Here is a 16,883-nt window from a genome sequence, read left to right as displayed (position 1 = left end):
TTAATAGGTTCCAGTCAAATCCATTTTCCTCACCACTTACACTAGACAGAGAGTTAAAAGTTTGCTTCTAATTGAAGAACTTTGTGAACATTTGCAAATAAAGGCCACTGTATCTGGACAGACATGTGGCATATATGCTTGGGTCAGTGGAGAACCCTCAGGGCCTTCGAGGCCATAGGTTTTTCATTGTATGTATACCTATTTATTTGGTTGGAAATAAAAGGGTTTTGTGAGTTCAGACTGTGCCTTCAACATGTGGTAGTAGTATGAAGGAAGACTGATTGAGGGATGGGGGAGAACTCTGAGAACTTGGGCTGGAGTTCTGGGCAGCTTCTGCCTGTAGCTAGAAGACCAGATCCACCCTCATAGCTGTAGTAGGACTGCTACAGGACTGAGGAACAGGGAGGAGATGGGGTGGCGGTGGGGATTGCGAACACTTCATCACTGGAACGGGAGGTTAGGATGTGAATTTATAGGGCTTTAGATTGAAAGAAGGAGGGGTTTCAGTCATGCTCCTCCCCCCAAACTTCAGTTATAACTACATTAAATTCTTGACAAGCCCAGCAGAAAACCGTCCCATCAACCAAATGAGCTCTCTCACTGGCCAGACTAACCACTAATATAATTAGGAACTGACATACCAACTAATCATGTTTTTTTCTGAGAAGAAAGATGTCACTCTAGGCCAGGGGTGCACAACTCCGGTCCTGGAGGGCCGGGGTCCAGCACAGTCTGGTGATTTACCTGCTCAAACACTCTTGATTACACTCATCTATTAATCACCAGGCTTAGTGGGAGTGTTTGAGTAGGGAAACCTCCAAGCCCTGCTGGACACCAGCCCTCCAGGATCAGAGTTGTGCACCCCTGCTCCAGGCCTTCTGGAAGTCCTAGATATGTCACAGACTGCAAGTATGAGTGGTAGCCTGACCAAAGCATTTCAATCTGTTGTTACAAAGGGAATCCAGCATGTCAGGACTCTGTACTGAACTGCTGTAAGGTAAAATATGCCTGTTACAAGCCTCAAATGTCCATGTTTAATCTAGAATGACCAAAATGTTCATGTGAATTGATACTACAAACCCATCAGGATGCCAAGTCCTGAAAATGTTTTGCATGTGTAATTTGCAGACTGCAATGTTACATTTTTCAAGATTCAACTCGCCAGGTAATAACTGAAGCCGATGTGCTTGAGCTGGGAAACACTGGGCTCATTTCACAAACTAGCAATGCTCTTGTATGTGATACCACAAGTGACACAACTATTGTATCAAGGAAAGAGAAATTTGCCAGAGTAATCATTTCACTGCCCACAATCCATAGCCTGAATAAGGTGCTTTTGAAGCCTATGAAAAAGTGAAGCATATCAGCCACGTTCCTCAAAGCAACATTTATTTGCTGGATTTTATTAAAAAACACTCAGTAGGTACAAGAAATATACAGCATGAAAAATATACACTATAATGGCTTCATACAAATACTGTTAATAAAAAAATTACTTTATATATATTTATAGCCACAAGGAGCATTCACACTGAGTGACACACCACGTAATGATGGAAAAAAACAACCAGAATCATATTATATTGGACAATGCTTTGGTCTTTTCACAGTGGCTACTCTATAATTATACATTATTAATTATTGTATACAATATATTAGTGAAGATCTATAGTGTATCTACATACAAAACTACATATGTAGGTATTTTAATGCAGAGTTTAGAGTGTTTGTTTTCTTTTACTGCAGAAACAAGGACTGTTCTTCTTATGAGATGTTGCCTTTTCTTTGTGGGGGATACTGTCATGATAAGGAAATATTATGGGAATTTTGTTGTGTGAAGTTCAGTTATTTTACGCAAAGCTTCTGCACAACGTGTTTGTGTGTCACAGTACATAATGGCCTGTTTTTTTGGGCGAGGGAGGTATGGTGCACCTTTCACTTTTCTTCACCTGTTTTGTAGTGAGCAACAATTACTAAATTACTTGTACCTTAAGCTATGGTACCACATTTTCTTGTACTCTGGCACTAAAATATGTTTGGATCAGCACCCCTAATGCACCAGGGATCTAGCAAATGTGAATGCTCTAGAAATCACTTTCAGATTTTCTCCAGTTTACTTGATTTGTACTGCTCATCTATAATAATGAGCTGGAGAACAGGCTATACAATGATGCACTATATGGTCAAAAGTATGTGGACACCTTATCATGACACCTATATGAATTAGTTGGACATCCCATTCCAAAACCACTGGCATTAATATGGAGCCTTTCCTTTGCTGCTATAACAGCCTCCACTCTTCTGGGAAGCCTCTCCATGAGATTTTGGAGTGTGTCTGTAGGAATATGTGCCCATTCAGTCAAAGAGGAGTTGTGAGGTCAGAACAGAAGATCTTGCCCACAAACAATGTTCCAACTCATCCCCAAGGTGTTCAGTGGGGATGAGGTCAGGCCCCTGTGCAGGCTATTGGAGCTCCTCCACACCAAACCCACAAAACCATGTCTTTATGGACCTTGCATTGTGGACTTGGCATTTTCCTGACATCCACCAGACCCAGATTCAGCCATCAGACTGCCAGATAGGGACTCATCACTCTAGACAACACATTTCCACTGTTCCAGAGTCCAGTGGTCACATGCTTTATACTACTGAGCCAACTGCTGGCGTTGCGCATAGTGATCTTAGGCTTAGAAACCGATTTCAGGAAGCTTCTGATGCAAGGTTCTTGTGCTGATGTTGCTTCGAGAGGCAGTTTGGAACTCAATACATTTTACCTCACGTTTCAGCACTCAGCAATACTCGGTGCTGTGAGTTTGCATGGTCTGCCGCTTTGTGGCACTTACAGTTGGCCAGGGTAGATCTAGCAGGGCAGAACTGACTTGTGGCAAAGTGGCATCCTATGACAGTGCCATGTTTAAGGTCGCCGAGCTTATCAGTTTGACCCATTCTACTGCCAATGTTAGTCTGGCATGACTGAACTAGATTTTATACCCCCGTTAGCAATGGGTGTGGCTGTAACACCTGAACTCAATAGTTAGGATGGGTTCCACATACTTTTGGCCATATGGTGTATATTAACATGAAAATTCAGGATGCACTTTTCAAAGTATACTGTGGGTACTGTCTACTTTTAGGACACTAAAAATTGTTTACAATTTTTTCTTAAATAGTTTATTTTTGCAAACAGAGATTTTAAATGTGGCACTACTGTTTTGCTGGTGCATTTGGTCTGATCTAACTTCTAAACTGAGGAAGAACTAAGGAAAAACGAAATATTGTCTTAGATATTGTATATCATGAAAAAGTAAAGTATTGTTCTATTTTTGTTATCCTAGTTTTTTCAACTCAATTCAACCACGGGGTTAGAGTTGATGGACGATTCGCTCTTCCACCACACAAACTGATTACACACAAAGTGCACTTGAATGATCTGTAAAACATTCAGATGTCAGACAAAGTACATCCACATGGTACCCCAAGAGACCATTCCCAAAAATATGTATTTAATTTCCAAAATGTTTACCATCATGACCCACCTACATGACAGCAATGACACTAAACACAACAGAAAACTGTGCAGCGACACTGTATGGCAAATACAACCACTAGTCTCAATATGCTTTTGGTAACAGACATTATAAATGCAAGGTGTAAAAAGCTTTAATAATGCACTATATATGTATAGAGAGCACCTCAAGACTGTTGGGTTGACTTAGCCTACACTATATAGTCACACATAATGTGACAAACATGTATTCAAATATAATTAATCCATATTATATTAATGATCTCTGTAGGGTCACAAATACTGCCTGTTAAAAGTTTAGTGACTCAGCTTTTGAAAGATGTTTTTACAAATGAGCATGTTTTCTTTTTGTCAGTTTGTAAAAACTTAACATATTAAAATCTGAGCAGGTTTATTTTGAGGAAAAAATCTCATGTACATATTTGTGACAATAATAGTGACAGTGCTACGTTGGGAAAAATGCTAAAGCTCACACATTTCATTCCCTGACGTCAGCACTCAGCAGCACTCAAACCTTTCAGGCGTTTAAACCTCCTTTGGGCTAAAAGAGTTTTAATAAGTGCTTTTAACGACAGTTTGGCAAAGAAAACAGTCAAAGTGTTTCAAAACATGGCAAATTGTTAGTAAATGACTGTTTTCGGTTGACAAAACTCGAAATCTTTCTCATTGAAACGTAATCTGAAAATCTAACATCTGATCTCTAAAAGAAGGTGAGGTGTCCCTAAACTTTTGAAAGGCAGTGTATGAGTGTGCAGTGATTTCCAGTATGATAGTGTTATGTAAATGGGTTACTTGTGCTGCTCTTTTGTATGTTCTGAGTCGCGTCAGTGGGCGTTCAGATGATGCCTTTTTAAACACGCTTAAGGCCAGAAACATACTTCACGCAAGCACGTGAGCGCAAATGCTTCAAATTACTTAAACACAGTTTTGTGTGCCGTTGCATTCTAAAATGTGTCACAACTCAGTTCATAATGCAAGCACAAGCTGCATTCTGAGCATTGCAATGAAGGGCACTAGAGCAAAGCCTGGGTAACTTGTACTGCCATTGTGCTTTTATCTGGACTATCAGTTTGACAAATAAAGCAGCACAGTTGTGGCTGTCGGAATAAAAGCAGACCCTGCTTACAGGTGCTCTGATTTTTCTTCTATCGCCCCTGTGAATACTGAGTGTTTTAACCACCATAGTAACATAAGAGCGCAAGCTGGGTGTGTACAGCAGGAAGGTGCATTTGCAATGCGTTGGCTGGGCACTGTCATTTGAATTCACTCTCTTGCGTCAAGTATGTTTCCGGCCCAAAAAAGAAGCAGGACGTGCTTCTAAATGGGGAAAGCTTTGATCTGACTGACAAGTAGGCAAACGCGAGAAAGCGATTTGAGAGAATGTGAAAGACAAACGATTAACATTTCAAAACTGACTTAAAAAATAAATTGAAAACTCCTTTTTCATGTTTAGTTGAACCAGAACTCCAGGTGATCAAAAATGGACAAAACTACCACAATATTGAACTGGTCAGCTGTAATGACGTACAATGTTTTTCGTAGCTCTCAGAAGAATGACTTTTCAAGAAAGCATTCTTCTAGTCTGTGCAACACGTTTTGTGTTTTTGAATTGGGTGTTTAAATTGAAAAACTGGCACGTTTCCCCAAGAAAGCAGGGAAATGAAAAAATGCCAGGAAATGCTAGTTTTAGCAGAATTAATCGTATTCTTGCTTTCTTGTGTGTGTTTTGCTTTAGAAATGTTATCTATTTTTTTATTCATCTTCTAAGCCACTTATCCTCCTGGGTCGTGGGGGGGGGTGCTGGAGCCTATCCCAGCGTTCATTGGGTGGGAGGCAGGAAACACCCTGGACAGGTCGCCAGTCCATCGCTGGGCAGACACACAGGTTCACTCACACACACACACACACACCCCTAGGGGCAAGTTAGTGACTCCAATTGGCCTACATGTCTTTGGAATGTGGGAGGAAGACTGGAGCACCCACGCAGACACAAGGAGAACATTCAAACTCCTCACAGAGGGGACCCTGGTTGCCCGGGTGGGGAATCGAACCCAGGCCCATCTTGCTGTGAGGCCCAATATTGTCTAGGTTTCCTATTTATTATATGTCAGTTTCAAAATGTTTGTCTCAGTCATTTGAGTTCTCTCAAATAATGTCTCCTAGGTAACTACTTGTTAATCAGATGTGTTGACCTGCTTAAGAAGCACGTCCTTGCATTTCAAAAGGCGTAGACTCAACAGCCCTGTAGGTTTAAAAGAGTGTTATATCTCGGTTGCAGCAACGTCGTCGAAAGTGATCTCGTTACCGCTGCTCTCGTCGTCCTGCTCTCGCTTCTCCAGCTCGAGGCTGAGCTCGCGCAGAGCCGTCTCAAGTTCGCGGTTGCGCCTGTACATCTGTACGTAGTTCTGCTGCAGCTGTTTCTGATAGCGGATCACTTTGTCCTTCTCTTCCTCCCAGCACCTACGCTCGCTCTCAAACGCAGTGGCCTGGTCCAGCATGAGCTGTCTCTCTCGTGCCAGCTCTGCCTTCAGCCTGTCCAGGTGCTGTCTGGAACTCTCGCGTTGACCTTTGACCTCCTCGCCATCGCTAGCCAGCCTTTGCTCCTCTGCTATTGCTCCGCCCCCTCCTCCTCTATATCCGGGGCTTATCCCTGCTTCGTGAGCGCGCGTGAGAGGCGGATCCTCTGCGTATTCACTCAGAGCTTCACGCATGCGCGTCAGCTCCTCCTCCAGCCGGTTCATCTTCTCGCGCAGCAGCTCGTTCTCGCTCTTGCGCCGCTGTAGCTCGTTCTCGCACACCTCCAGCTCCAGGGTGCGTGTGCGCGAGTGCGTGTGCGCCTCCTGCAGCTGGGCCTGGGTATTCTGCAGCTCGGCTCGGACCTCACGCAGCTGCCCACGCAAAGTCACCACTTCTCCCACCCGCTGAGCCAGATCCGCCTGCAGGTCCTTCAGCTGCTGCTTCAGCAGAGAGATCTCACCTGATTTCTGACACACCTGTGGGAGAGGAGAGAGGGAGGTCAGAGACAGTCCTAGAAAAACTAGAAGACAGAGTGAAACAGTTATCTGATGCATAACTAGGGCACATCGTGAGTAATGTAAACTAGGGTCCTTGGGTATTTCAGGTCTTTCAACATCACACTCCCTCACCCTAAAATGAAGATTTTACATATCCTCTATAAAAATGATGACGACATCACAGAGTCGAACATTTCTGAGAGATGATTAGAGTGAGATTATAAATGTTGCACAAGTGGGTTTCTATTGTTATGCTGCTGTAACATCAAGGCACAGACTTGAGAGTGGATCCAAGCACAAACTAACTTTATTACAGCCAAAGAGTAATAAAAACAGTCCGAGGCAACCAAAATAAAGACGAAATCCATCAAAGAAAAGTAGACGGGCAGTAGGTCAATGAACATGAAAAACACCAAGAACAATAAGTAATAAGGCTTAGAATTGCAAGACAAGATCTGACAAGACTTCGCAAAGACCTTAGCTAAAATACGAGCCACATATAGAGAGAGAAATGAGAAAACAAGCTTTAGGTGAACATTCAGCCATTAAAACTCAGGAGAGAGTGACCTCTGCAGGCAGGGAAGAGGAATCACCAGAAAAGAACGTGACCGCTGCTTAAAACACAAATTTGAATCAAAGCTCATAGTTATTAACAAGAAGACCTGTTTCTCAAACCAGACTGCAAATAAACTCTTTCAAATAAAGGAAACAAACTGCAGTTTAAACTCATGTTAGTAGCTGAACTGAGGACTTGGCAGGTGTTACGTTTGTGGGATGGAGGGGTATCAGAGCGATCTTGGAGAAAGAAAGAACCCAGCACACACACATCTCGCAGAGGTGTGGGTGATACAGTCAGCGTCTTGCTAATGGGCTGCAGTACGAACCAATGTTATGTCATCATGCACAAGGAACAAAAATAAGCTGCTCTGACAGTGTAAATTCACTAAGATTTCTTTGCACAACATACATTTGGGAAATGATCCAAAAGTGCACGTGCATAATGAAAAAAAAAGCTTGATTGATATTTGACAGTGTATGACAGAATGCCATAAATTCAGGTTATGTAATTGGCCAGAACGATAGCTAGTACAAGATTCTCTTCTTAACCTGCTGATCTGAGGCCTTCAGCACTTGTGAGGGCCTAGACTGAAGCCTATGCAGTCTATACGGCTAATCCATGGTTATGCCGCTGCCTGGGGTTCGTCATGCATTGTAGAGTATGATTAGGAGTGCACCAGTCATGACTTTTTATGTCTGATTCCAATTTCAAATTCCTTGGGGCCAATCAGGCAACAGGCAACGTTTGGTTAATTATTATTAGCCAAAGTCTTTTAACAATGTTAATGAACAGATAATCAGTTAACAGCAAAAAACAACAACAAAAAAAATGGACATTGGCCAGCATGTTGAGACAGCTCTGGTGTTATACGCAGCATGCAGAGAAACACATTAGAAAACATGTTTTATTAATTAAAAATAGGGAAATTGGCAGGTTTTCATGCTGGGTGAGTAACAGAGGCCGCCTTTTCAGAGGAGCTAAGCTAACAAGAGCTAACCGGTACAACACTAGATGTTAATGAGAACTTGTTGTCTTTTTACAAGTGGACAACTAATAAGTTGTCAGAGATTTTCTGGACTTAACCAACATCAGCTAGAGTTGCTGAGCCAGCCATGCCCTCAACCATGCATCCTTGCCACACTCACATTAAGGCACTCATGTTTTGTAGCAGCAAAGTGACCTTATTTACTTACTTATGTACTCACAAATACAAGCAAACAATACATTTTACTATACTGTTAAAACACAAAACTGCTAAATTGTTTGTGTTTTCTTTATCTTTCCATGATAAAATGAAGCAAAAACCTAGATAGTTTCTCATTTTTCCAATACTAGCATCTTGAATAGTTATGCGAGTACATGTTCACATCTCTTGTACAAAAGGTCCAAATTCTTTAAAACATAGATAGTCTTGTCACTGTTATGACCCTACAGGCAGTCTAAGGTAAGGTGGGGCCAATAACATATGGCTTAAATATGAAGTGTCAAATGTGAAAAGTCACCAAACTGTTAAACTAACAATTTGTTAACTTAGCAAATTGTTTCCTATTTTCTTCTGTCATTATGACTTTTCTGGTCTCCATGTTCCAAGTACTGGCGGTTAGTACTGCAGCTCTTTGGCACTGTACCAGATAAATGTTAAATTTCTGCTGAAGTCATAAAACTGTAAGCAGGAATTTGAGAAAAGTCATGGAAAAGCTGTAATTTAATTTGACTTGGAAAAGGAGTGAGAACTCTGGAAAACTCAATACCGGTTTTAACAAGCTCTTGTGCCCTCGGCCTCATCATTTCCTCTCAGGAGGAAAACCCAATGCCATTACTTTATAAGCTCAGGTGAAGGATGTTAGATGAGCCCTCAGAGGAGCGAGGGATCGAGTGAACACCAGTGTCGACTCCAGCAGCAGAACTTGCCCAGAAATCAACATGACGTGCTGCTTTATTCAAACCCGAAAATAAAGGCAAACAAGCTGTTTATAATCTATAGCAATAAACTACATAAAATAATCTTTCAAAACCATAACATTTAATTTGCTGGGCTTTAAGTTATGAACTACTCCATCTGTTACACATGACTGCTGATACAACTTCACCACTTCCCTCTGCTAGTTGGCTCGTTAGCATGCTAAAGGCTACATGGCTAACAAGAACTAAAAGAAAGGCACAACACCACGGCTCTGCTCCAAGCTTATAGCCAGACAAAGCAATTACTCACACACGTTATGTTCGCTATGCTCAAATGTCTTAAAAAACGTTTTAAATGTTTTCCAAATTTGCATGGCTAGCCAGTTAGCTCACCGAGGCTAACCTCAGTGCATTCCGTTTGAATAATCTACTCCTCACTGTTCTTTCCTCTCCTTTTGCCACGAGTGGCCACTTGTGTAACAGGTGTGACGCACATCCAAGTGGTGAGTCGGACAAGTTAAAAAAGAATAGAAATGAGGCCCTTTTGTGTGTAAGAAAACGATTTTACGTGGTTGCATGTAATTCGGAAATACATTTTCGAATATTTTAGCATTTCAGATACATAACATTTACAAGTTCTAGAGTGCATTAACTCCAATATAAGGGACATGATGCACCAGACAGGCCTTTACAACAATGTGAAGCTAAGACTGAGGAAGCACATCCTGCACTTCTGCATTCTTTGGTGGGGAATTTTTTTTTGACTCAATGAGCATCACAATGTTCTAGAAGAAAAATGTGTGCTAAATAAAGTGAAAGGCTTAGTGCTGGTTGAATGGTTTGGCCATAACGTTGTGCTTTTAACAGTCTTGCGCCTCTTTTGTTGAAGTACTGTGAGGAATATTAAACCAGTAGTGACAAAAGAAATTTCTGATTTTTCCTAAGAGCACTAATTATTGCATAAAACCTCAATCTCTTTAATGTGAAACAGTCTCATACTTTCAACTACCATGACCTAATAAAACAAGACAAACTTATTATGTCTGTCTTTTTCAGGGATACATCGCAGCTGAGGTTACTTGAAACCCAAATGTGTTAGAGCCAGTCTAATATTTGGCCCTAACAGACTTCAGAAGAGTTATAATTAGTATTTCAGGGTAACAGTGTAGTTAATTAACATAGTTGCACAATGTATTACATTTACATTTGATTTACATTCTTTGTCCACAGGTTCGTGTCTGCAGTTCTGACTTTATCCATTGGCTACAGGATCAAACAATGACCAAAATATGGAAAAAGTATAAATTATATTTTTGTTTTTATAAAACATGACCATGTAAGAAAACTCATCAAATTCAAAATCATATAAAATATCCTATAGATACCAATGTAGTACTGCTTGAAAGTTTACAACAGTGGTCATCAACTCTTTCGTGAAATGTTTGGTTCCTACCTGCACCTAACAGGCTACTGGTCCCTTTTACCTACCACGAACCCATCTGACCCAGCCAATCAAGAACTTCTGAAGAGGTTCATTAGCTGGAGCAGGTGTTGCAGACTGTTGATGGAACTAGACTCTGAAGGAAGGTCCAGGGTTGGTGACCACTGGTTTAAATCTGCACTTTTTACAGACTTTTTGTATTTATTTCAGTGAGTTAGAAGTGGTTCATTTAGCAAATAAAAATTAAACATACTTTATGTAATATTACAGTTAAAATTATAATGTACTTTTTTAATTGCCAGTGCTATGTACAATTCTAAGAGTTACCTAGTCAGATCAATTATGTAACGCTAGAATTGGAACTAAACTCTGCAGGATGTTGGAAAGAGTTTTGGCTCTTTACTAGCTTCTCTCACATCTCACCTCCCATTTGGTCTCCTCCAGTCTGGGCCCCAACTGTGTGTGTTCCCGTTCAAAGGAGGCGCAGCGCTCCTCGAGCCGCTCCCTCTCCTGAAGAAGCTGTGAGAAATCCTCCTGCAGCTTCTTCTTATCTTGCTGGAGCTGGAAGACTTGCAATTGCAGCAGCTGTTGTGCCCGCTGTGCTTTCTGCGATGCCTTCTGCATCTTAGTGGCACAACTCTGTCGCAGTTCTTCCATCTCCAACTCACTGCGTTTCTGCTTTTCCTCATATACCTGCCAACAGGAACAATGAGAGATTAAAATTCACCAATGATGACAGCACATGTAGTTATTTGGAACTTCTTCATAGTGACTCAGAGGTTCCTCAGGGCTCAGATCTAGGCCCTACAAAACTTTTTTTTTTTATGTTTTAAATTTTTTTTTTTCTTTTTTGACTTTTTGCCTGCACCTCATTTCAATGTTGCCTGAGGCATTTTTTAATCTCTCATTCCAGCCAAAAAAAGACTGTCACACTTTCATTTTCTACGGCCTTTCTGTACTCTTCACTGATGCTGTACTTTCACTGATATTTTTCTCCCCCATGAACTGTCAGAGAACAGTTAGGGCACCTTGTTTTTCTTTTTTTTTTTTCCTTGGAGCTCACAGAAAAATTATTTCACTAACCTGGCAAATCGCTACCTCATTTTCATCCAGGTTTTCTCTTAGATGCTGCAGCTCCAGCTCTCTCTCCCTCAGTTTTTCCTCCAAGTCTCTCACAATGGCCTCATAAGCCTCTATAGGTGGAGGGGAAGGTCCACCAGACCCCATGTCTGATATGCCTGGTTGACTACGGCCTCCCAGAGACCCAGTGCTTTTGCTAGAGGACGAACGTCCACTGTCTGAATTGGAGTGTCCATGGCTAAGTACAGGCTTGGTAGCTTCCACTTGGTTCAAGTTATATACAGGGCCACTGTATGTGGGAAGATTAGTTAAAGAGTTCCGGGCTGAGTCTGACATGGTGAAGGACTGGCTGAGCAGCCCATTTCGAGCTCCACTGTAGGAACTGCGTCGCTCTGTGGTTACAGGGGTGATGTCCTGATCTGGAGACAACAGGTTGAGGTTTCCCTGGCTCCCTGACAGGCCGCCACCTAGCCGTGGTGAGAGGTATTGCATGGCATTCCTGCTCTTTGGCACGACAGGCTTGAAGGCTGTCGGTCGGATAATGGCCTGCTGAATGTTCTGTGGAACATAAAATCAGTAATGAACGTGAAAAGGACTTTTGCGCATTTTGTTTTAGTCTGACATAAGCTACGTTCACATTACAAGCCTCATGCATCAAATCCGATTTTTTGCTCAAATCCGATCTCTCTGACATGATGGTTCGCACTCGTTTAGGTAAGTGACTCAAATCTGTCAATAATGTGAACAAACCGGCGTCCTGAAATGACCCACATGCGCACATGCTACTCAGTAACGTCACGTGAATGAAATCACATGCGTCCCGTGCATCATCAGCAAACAAGCTAACTTCGCTGAGAAGATAATTAACTCTGATCAGCTCTCAGCTTCTCATTATTAGAGCGAGACGAATGCGGAAATGGTGAGATGAGTTGCTTTTCCACTGTTTACAGGCTTTAACTTCTCTTTGGCGCTGCTGCCATGGTAACGCTGAATGATGGCGCATGTGCAGTGGAAAAAAAAAAACACATGGATTCCGATCTAAGCGTTCACATTAAGGTCGCATGGCTATGAATCGGATCCACATATGAAAGTGGCTCAGGTCGGATTTGAAAAGATCTGATTTGCGTGTCCACACAGCCCTGAAAACATCAGATCTCAGGCACATTAGGGCAAAAAAAAAAAAACGGATTTGTGCCACTTGGTAATGTGAATGAAGCCAAAGACTAAAACAGACTGTCTAGTTCAATAGATTTTGTTTAACAAATACAAAGATTTGACTTCTAAACCACTGAATGGACTGCTTCAGCAGCTTATATTTCCATGTGTAAAACAAACCAGGACAGGAGATACTGCACTCACCCTCTCCAACTGCCCGGACACAGGGACTAGCTTAGGAGGCCCATCCACTGGCATCTCCCCTCCGCCCCGTACTGAGTCCAACCAGTTATCATTCCAGTCAGTTATCAAGTCTTCATGCGAGTACGATCGCCCGCCAATTCCTTTCCCTCGACTTGCAATGGCCTTCCTCTTGCTCGACGGTGTTCGACTCCCAAGCAGACCTTCGTGTGAAGAGTCAGAGAGGAGCCGGCCCGAGCCTGGTGTACCCCGTCTGAGTTTAGCTGTGACCTCCAGGTTGGTCCGGCCATGGTATGCGGCATGGCTTGGTATGAGGCTGCTCACAGACCCCATGGCCCCAAGAGGGGTGGGTGAAACTGGAGAGGAACGATGTGGACGGGCCTCCAGGCCTGGAGCTTGGTGGTCAGTGGTGACTGGGAGAGACTGGACCAATGCCATCTCTGTGGCTTACTGTATGCCTGCAATCTGTGTACAAACAGATGGAAAGATGAGGTTGTCACTAATCAGATCACTAAAGTAGAGTCTGTCTTTTAACAACAGTAACCCCAGGGAGAAAATGGTCAGGTAGTGGCCACGCCATTAACCTCTTAAAAACTCTATGGGCCCATATCTCAAAACTCCAATTTACATCTTTGTTCCATAGTTGTTACTGAATACTTTATAGTAGTCATTGGATAAAAAAATAAAAGTCCCTTATACTTCTACTGTTAAATTTCAATTTATTTAACTGAACATTAACATATTTATTAAACACTGTCTTTCTTCTACTACTACTACTACTACTACTACTACTACTAAATTATTATTATTATTATTTTTATTATTATAAAATGACAGGACATTTTTTTACCTGCATTAGGTGACTAGACCACCCCAGTAAGTGCGCACGCCCAAGGATTTGAGTTATGAAGGGAAACGTGAATCAGATGCAACACCGGCAGCTTTATGGAGACTCGCACGAATCCTCACTTAATCTGTCCAACATCTTTATTACAAATTAAGCTACGATTAATTGAGTTATTTACAGTTGCATATCACAGCCTTGTGAGGTGGCGCTGGGGGTATTTAGCTCATCGTGTGAGTGTGGTTATCTCCTCACTCTCAGCTCCTGTGCTTTCATATTTATGAGTGCGGCATGACTAGGGCGTCAGCAGGGGTGGTAACGTTGTTTGACTGATTTGTATACTGTGACGCGTCATCGTACTGACCATGATAAAAATGATAATTTTACAGTTCACATTTTAAGCAAGACTGGTATATTTTATTAATCACAGAGCAGTGCACTTCAGCTGTTAATGAAAAAAAGGTCTTAGGGTGTAGTTACTCTTTAAATCCTACAAGAAGGATGATTATATTAAACAAAATGATCTTAAAGTTACAGACATGTCTTTTTTTTATTTCACTGACATTATTAGTCCTTCTCTGAAGACTTAGAATGGCCTGCGAGTTTTCCCACTGCTGTAAGCTTGCAAGTGATCCAAAAATGGAGTGGCATAATTACAAAAACCTAAAGGCAAATGCTGCTTATTCAAAGCAGCAGTCTGTCAGACAGTCTGTTAGAACATGCTTTAATACACAGTTCTAAAATAACAGGGCATATGCAGGAATATCAATGCTCAAGATAACAGCTGTTGAGTTGGACCACTAACACATATCTCTGAGAGGCATCTTTCACCAAGCACTGTTCAGCTCCTTTCGCAGTGCCAAAGTTTCTTCTGAGCTCTCTGTAGCCTAATTATGAGAGCACGTTACTGACGCTTCGTTTGTACTCACCCCTGGGGGGGATTAATGCTGTGGGATTAGATATATTAATACAGGGTTAATCTGCTTAGACACTTTAAAACAATATCAGTGTTGGAGCTAATTAAGGCTGCTTGCCCTAATTACAGCACCAGGACTTCAGTGAGATGAAAACATGCTGAAATGGCTTCATAGACAAGAACTCATTTTCCTCGGTCCAAATTTAGTCCTACCAATTGCCTCATACTAAAAATACTGAACTCAGGTTAGTTCTCCCATGAATATAGGGTTCAGTCTGTAAGCAGTTGGACAGTTACATAATATTTGTTTTGTCTCTGCACTCAAGCACGTTGGATTTGAGATGAAACCATGAGTATAGAATATAAATTTTCATTCAAGGGTATTTATATATCAACTGCATGTACCATTAAGAAATAACTAATCTTTTTAAATCTAGTTATTTTAGAGAATAAGTAAAAGGACATGATATAATATTAAGTAGAATTGTCATGTTTAGCACTTGGTTGCTTGTTCCTTACAGCTGATGACCGCCTAATGTCTGTGAATCACAGACATGAGCAGACAACTTCGGTCCTCTGTGTTGTCCATAGTTAAATATATGCTCAGTGTTGCTCAAGTCAGATGACTGACCTGGATACTCAAAGCTCTGTAGATGCTTAGCAGGATGTTTTGAGTCACTGTCATGTTCCAAAGTGAAGCACAATTGACTAAACTTTGAGGCCTCTGGTTGGATCTGAGCATTCTGAAGTGTCTGTTCATGACTAGGTCAGTGTCAGCAGTTTCAAAAGAGACAAGTGAACCAGTGCCCAGATGTGATTATATATGATGTGGCTTATTTTGAACAGTCTAGTTTCCTCATTCCATTACTCCAGTACATATTAACCTCCGGTACATATTAATCTCCTCTAGGATAGCTTGTGGTAGGAAAGCTAAGCCAACAACCGGAAGGTTGTGGGTTCCTATCCCAAGAACTGGGTATTCCAGCGGTGTGCTGCCCAAGGTGTTGTTGCTATGCTGCTTCCAGACTGGACACAGTTACGCAGCAAAATAACAAATTTCCCTCGTTGGATCCAGGGGCACCTTAACCTGCTTGTGGGCCCAGGCGCTACAGGTGATTGTGGGCCCAATGGGTCTGGTGAAAATCCATAAGATCAGTGTAACTCAGCGCAGCACAACTGAGTTCCCTCCTGACTGATGTGGACAAATGAAACCAGATTTAGTAAGCATGGAAAGAGGTAGTCACATGACTAACAATCAGCAGAACCTGAATGACTCACTGCATCCAAAAACTCAAAGCCGTTGTTTTTAATCAAGGTGCACACACACACACACACACACACACACACACACACACACACACACACACTGACTCAGTCCACAACTTCAAGCACCAAAATTCATCATCTTACCATTACTGCATTACCATTACTGCGTCACCGAAACAAGCAAGGTCTAACAATGTATAGTCTGTCATCTGAAACACAAGGGGAAAATGATCCCCCCCCCCATTAAAACACTACTAAGCCGTTCCAATGTAACAGTAAATAAACCTAGGCTACCGTTCTCTCTTCTCCTATTCTTGGCTGCAATAATGTAATTTCTTTGAGTGTCACTCTCGATCTACAACATTGCTGAAGAAGACAGCAGTCAGTGTAATGCTAACATGCCACTCTGGCTATGGGAGCCAACTAGAGGACTAGCTGATGGCACAGACCGTGAACCTATTATTAGCAGATTTTTTTTTAAATAAATATTTGCTTTTTTCAGGTACTTCTTTTTCTTTTAGAGCATTTTGTTTCTGAGCTCATACATTTTGCTATAGGTGTCTGGTACTTCCAAGTCAAACGCATCTGATATAGCTGCCAATCAACAACAGAGCTGATGTTTTGAAGAAATCCAGCCTATCAGCAGTATATATACGAATGACGTGTATATAAAGACAATCATTGTTGCGTGTGTATAGGTAGAGGGTAAAGAAATAAATGGATGGATGGATGGATGGATGGATGAATGGCAAATCAAACACCTTGAATTACTCTGTGCCCCTGGGCTTCAGCTCAGGTAAGCCCATGCATTAAATTGCCCCTGTTTAGATCAATAAAATTACTTCTTATTTATGGTCCCTTGAAATGAGGATATGCATTAAAAGGTTAAAGATTCCTACATGAATCATCCTGTAGATGTAATCACAATCAAATTAAAGCTGATCTTCTGCACTTTAACTTCACAGTCCCTGTTTAATTT

The 16,883-nt window shown here is 41.7% G+C and overlaps 1 protein-coding gene across 4 annotated transcripts in view; it reads right to left on the bottom strand.

Moving 5' to 3' along the window:
- Positions 1 to 1,369: 1,369 nt before the first annotated feature.
- lzts2b (leucine zipper, putative tumor suppressor 2b) overlaps positions 1,370 to 16,883 on the bottom strand; it is a 47,093-nt gene continuing 31,579 nt past the window's right edge. For 3 of the 4 annotated variants that reach the window (XM_036571995.1, XM_036571994.1, XM_036571996.1), the window contains 4 exons: positions 12,882 to 13,343; positions 11,526 to 12,080; positions 10,866 to 11,135; positions 1,370 to 6,519 (listed from right to left, as the gene is read on the bottom strand). In XM_036571995.1, the coding sequence (XP_036427888.1) occupies positions 5,788 to 6,519; positions 10,866 to 11,135; positions 11,526 to 12,080; positions 12,882 to 13,316 (1,992 nt within the window). In that variant the 5' untranslated portion in view covers positions 13,317 to 13,343 and the 3' untranslated portion in view covers positions 1,370 to 5,787. The remainder of the gene's footprint in view (positions 6,520 to 10,865; positions 11,136 to 11,525; positions 12,081 to 12,881; positions 13,344 to 16,883) is intronic. The other variant, XM_036571997.1, reaches the window with a different exon arrangement.

The sequence above is a fragment of the Colossoma macropomum genome, unplaced genomic scaffold (assembly GCF_904425465.1).
Source record: "Colossoma macropomum unplaced genomic scaffold, Colossoma_macropomum, whole genome shotgun sequence".
NCBI lineage: Eukaryota > Metazoa > Chordata > Actinopteri > Characiformes > Serrasalmidae > Colossoma > Colossoma macropomum.
The sequence above is the reverse complement of the archived record's forward strand: the minus strand, read 5'-3'. Positions and strand labels throughout refer to the sequence as shown.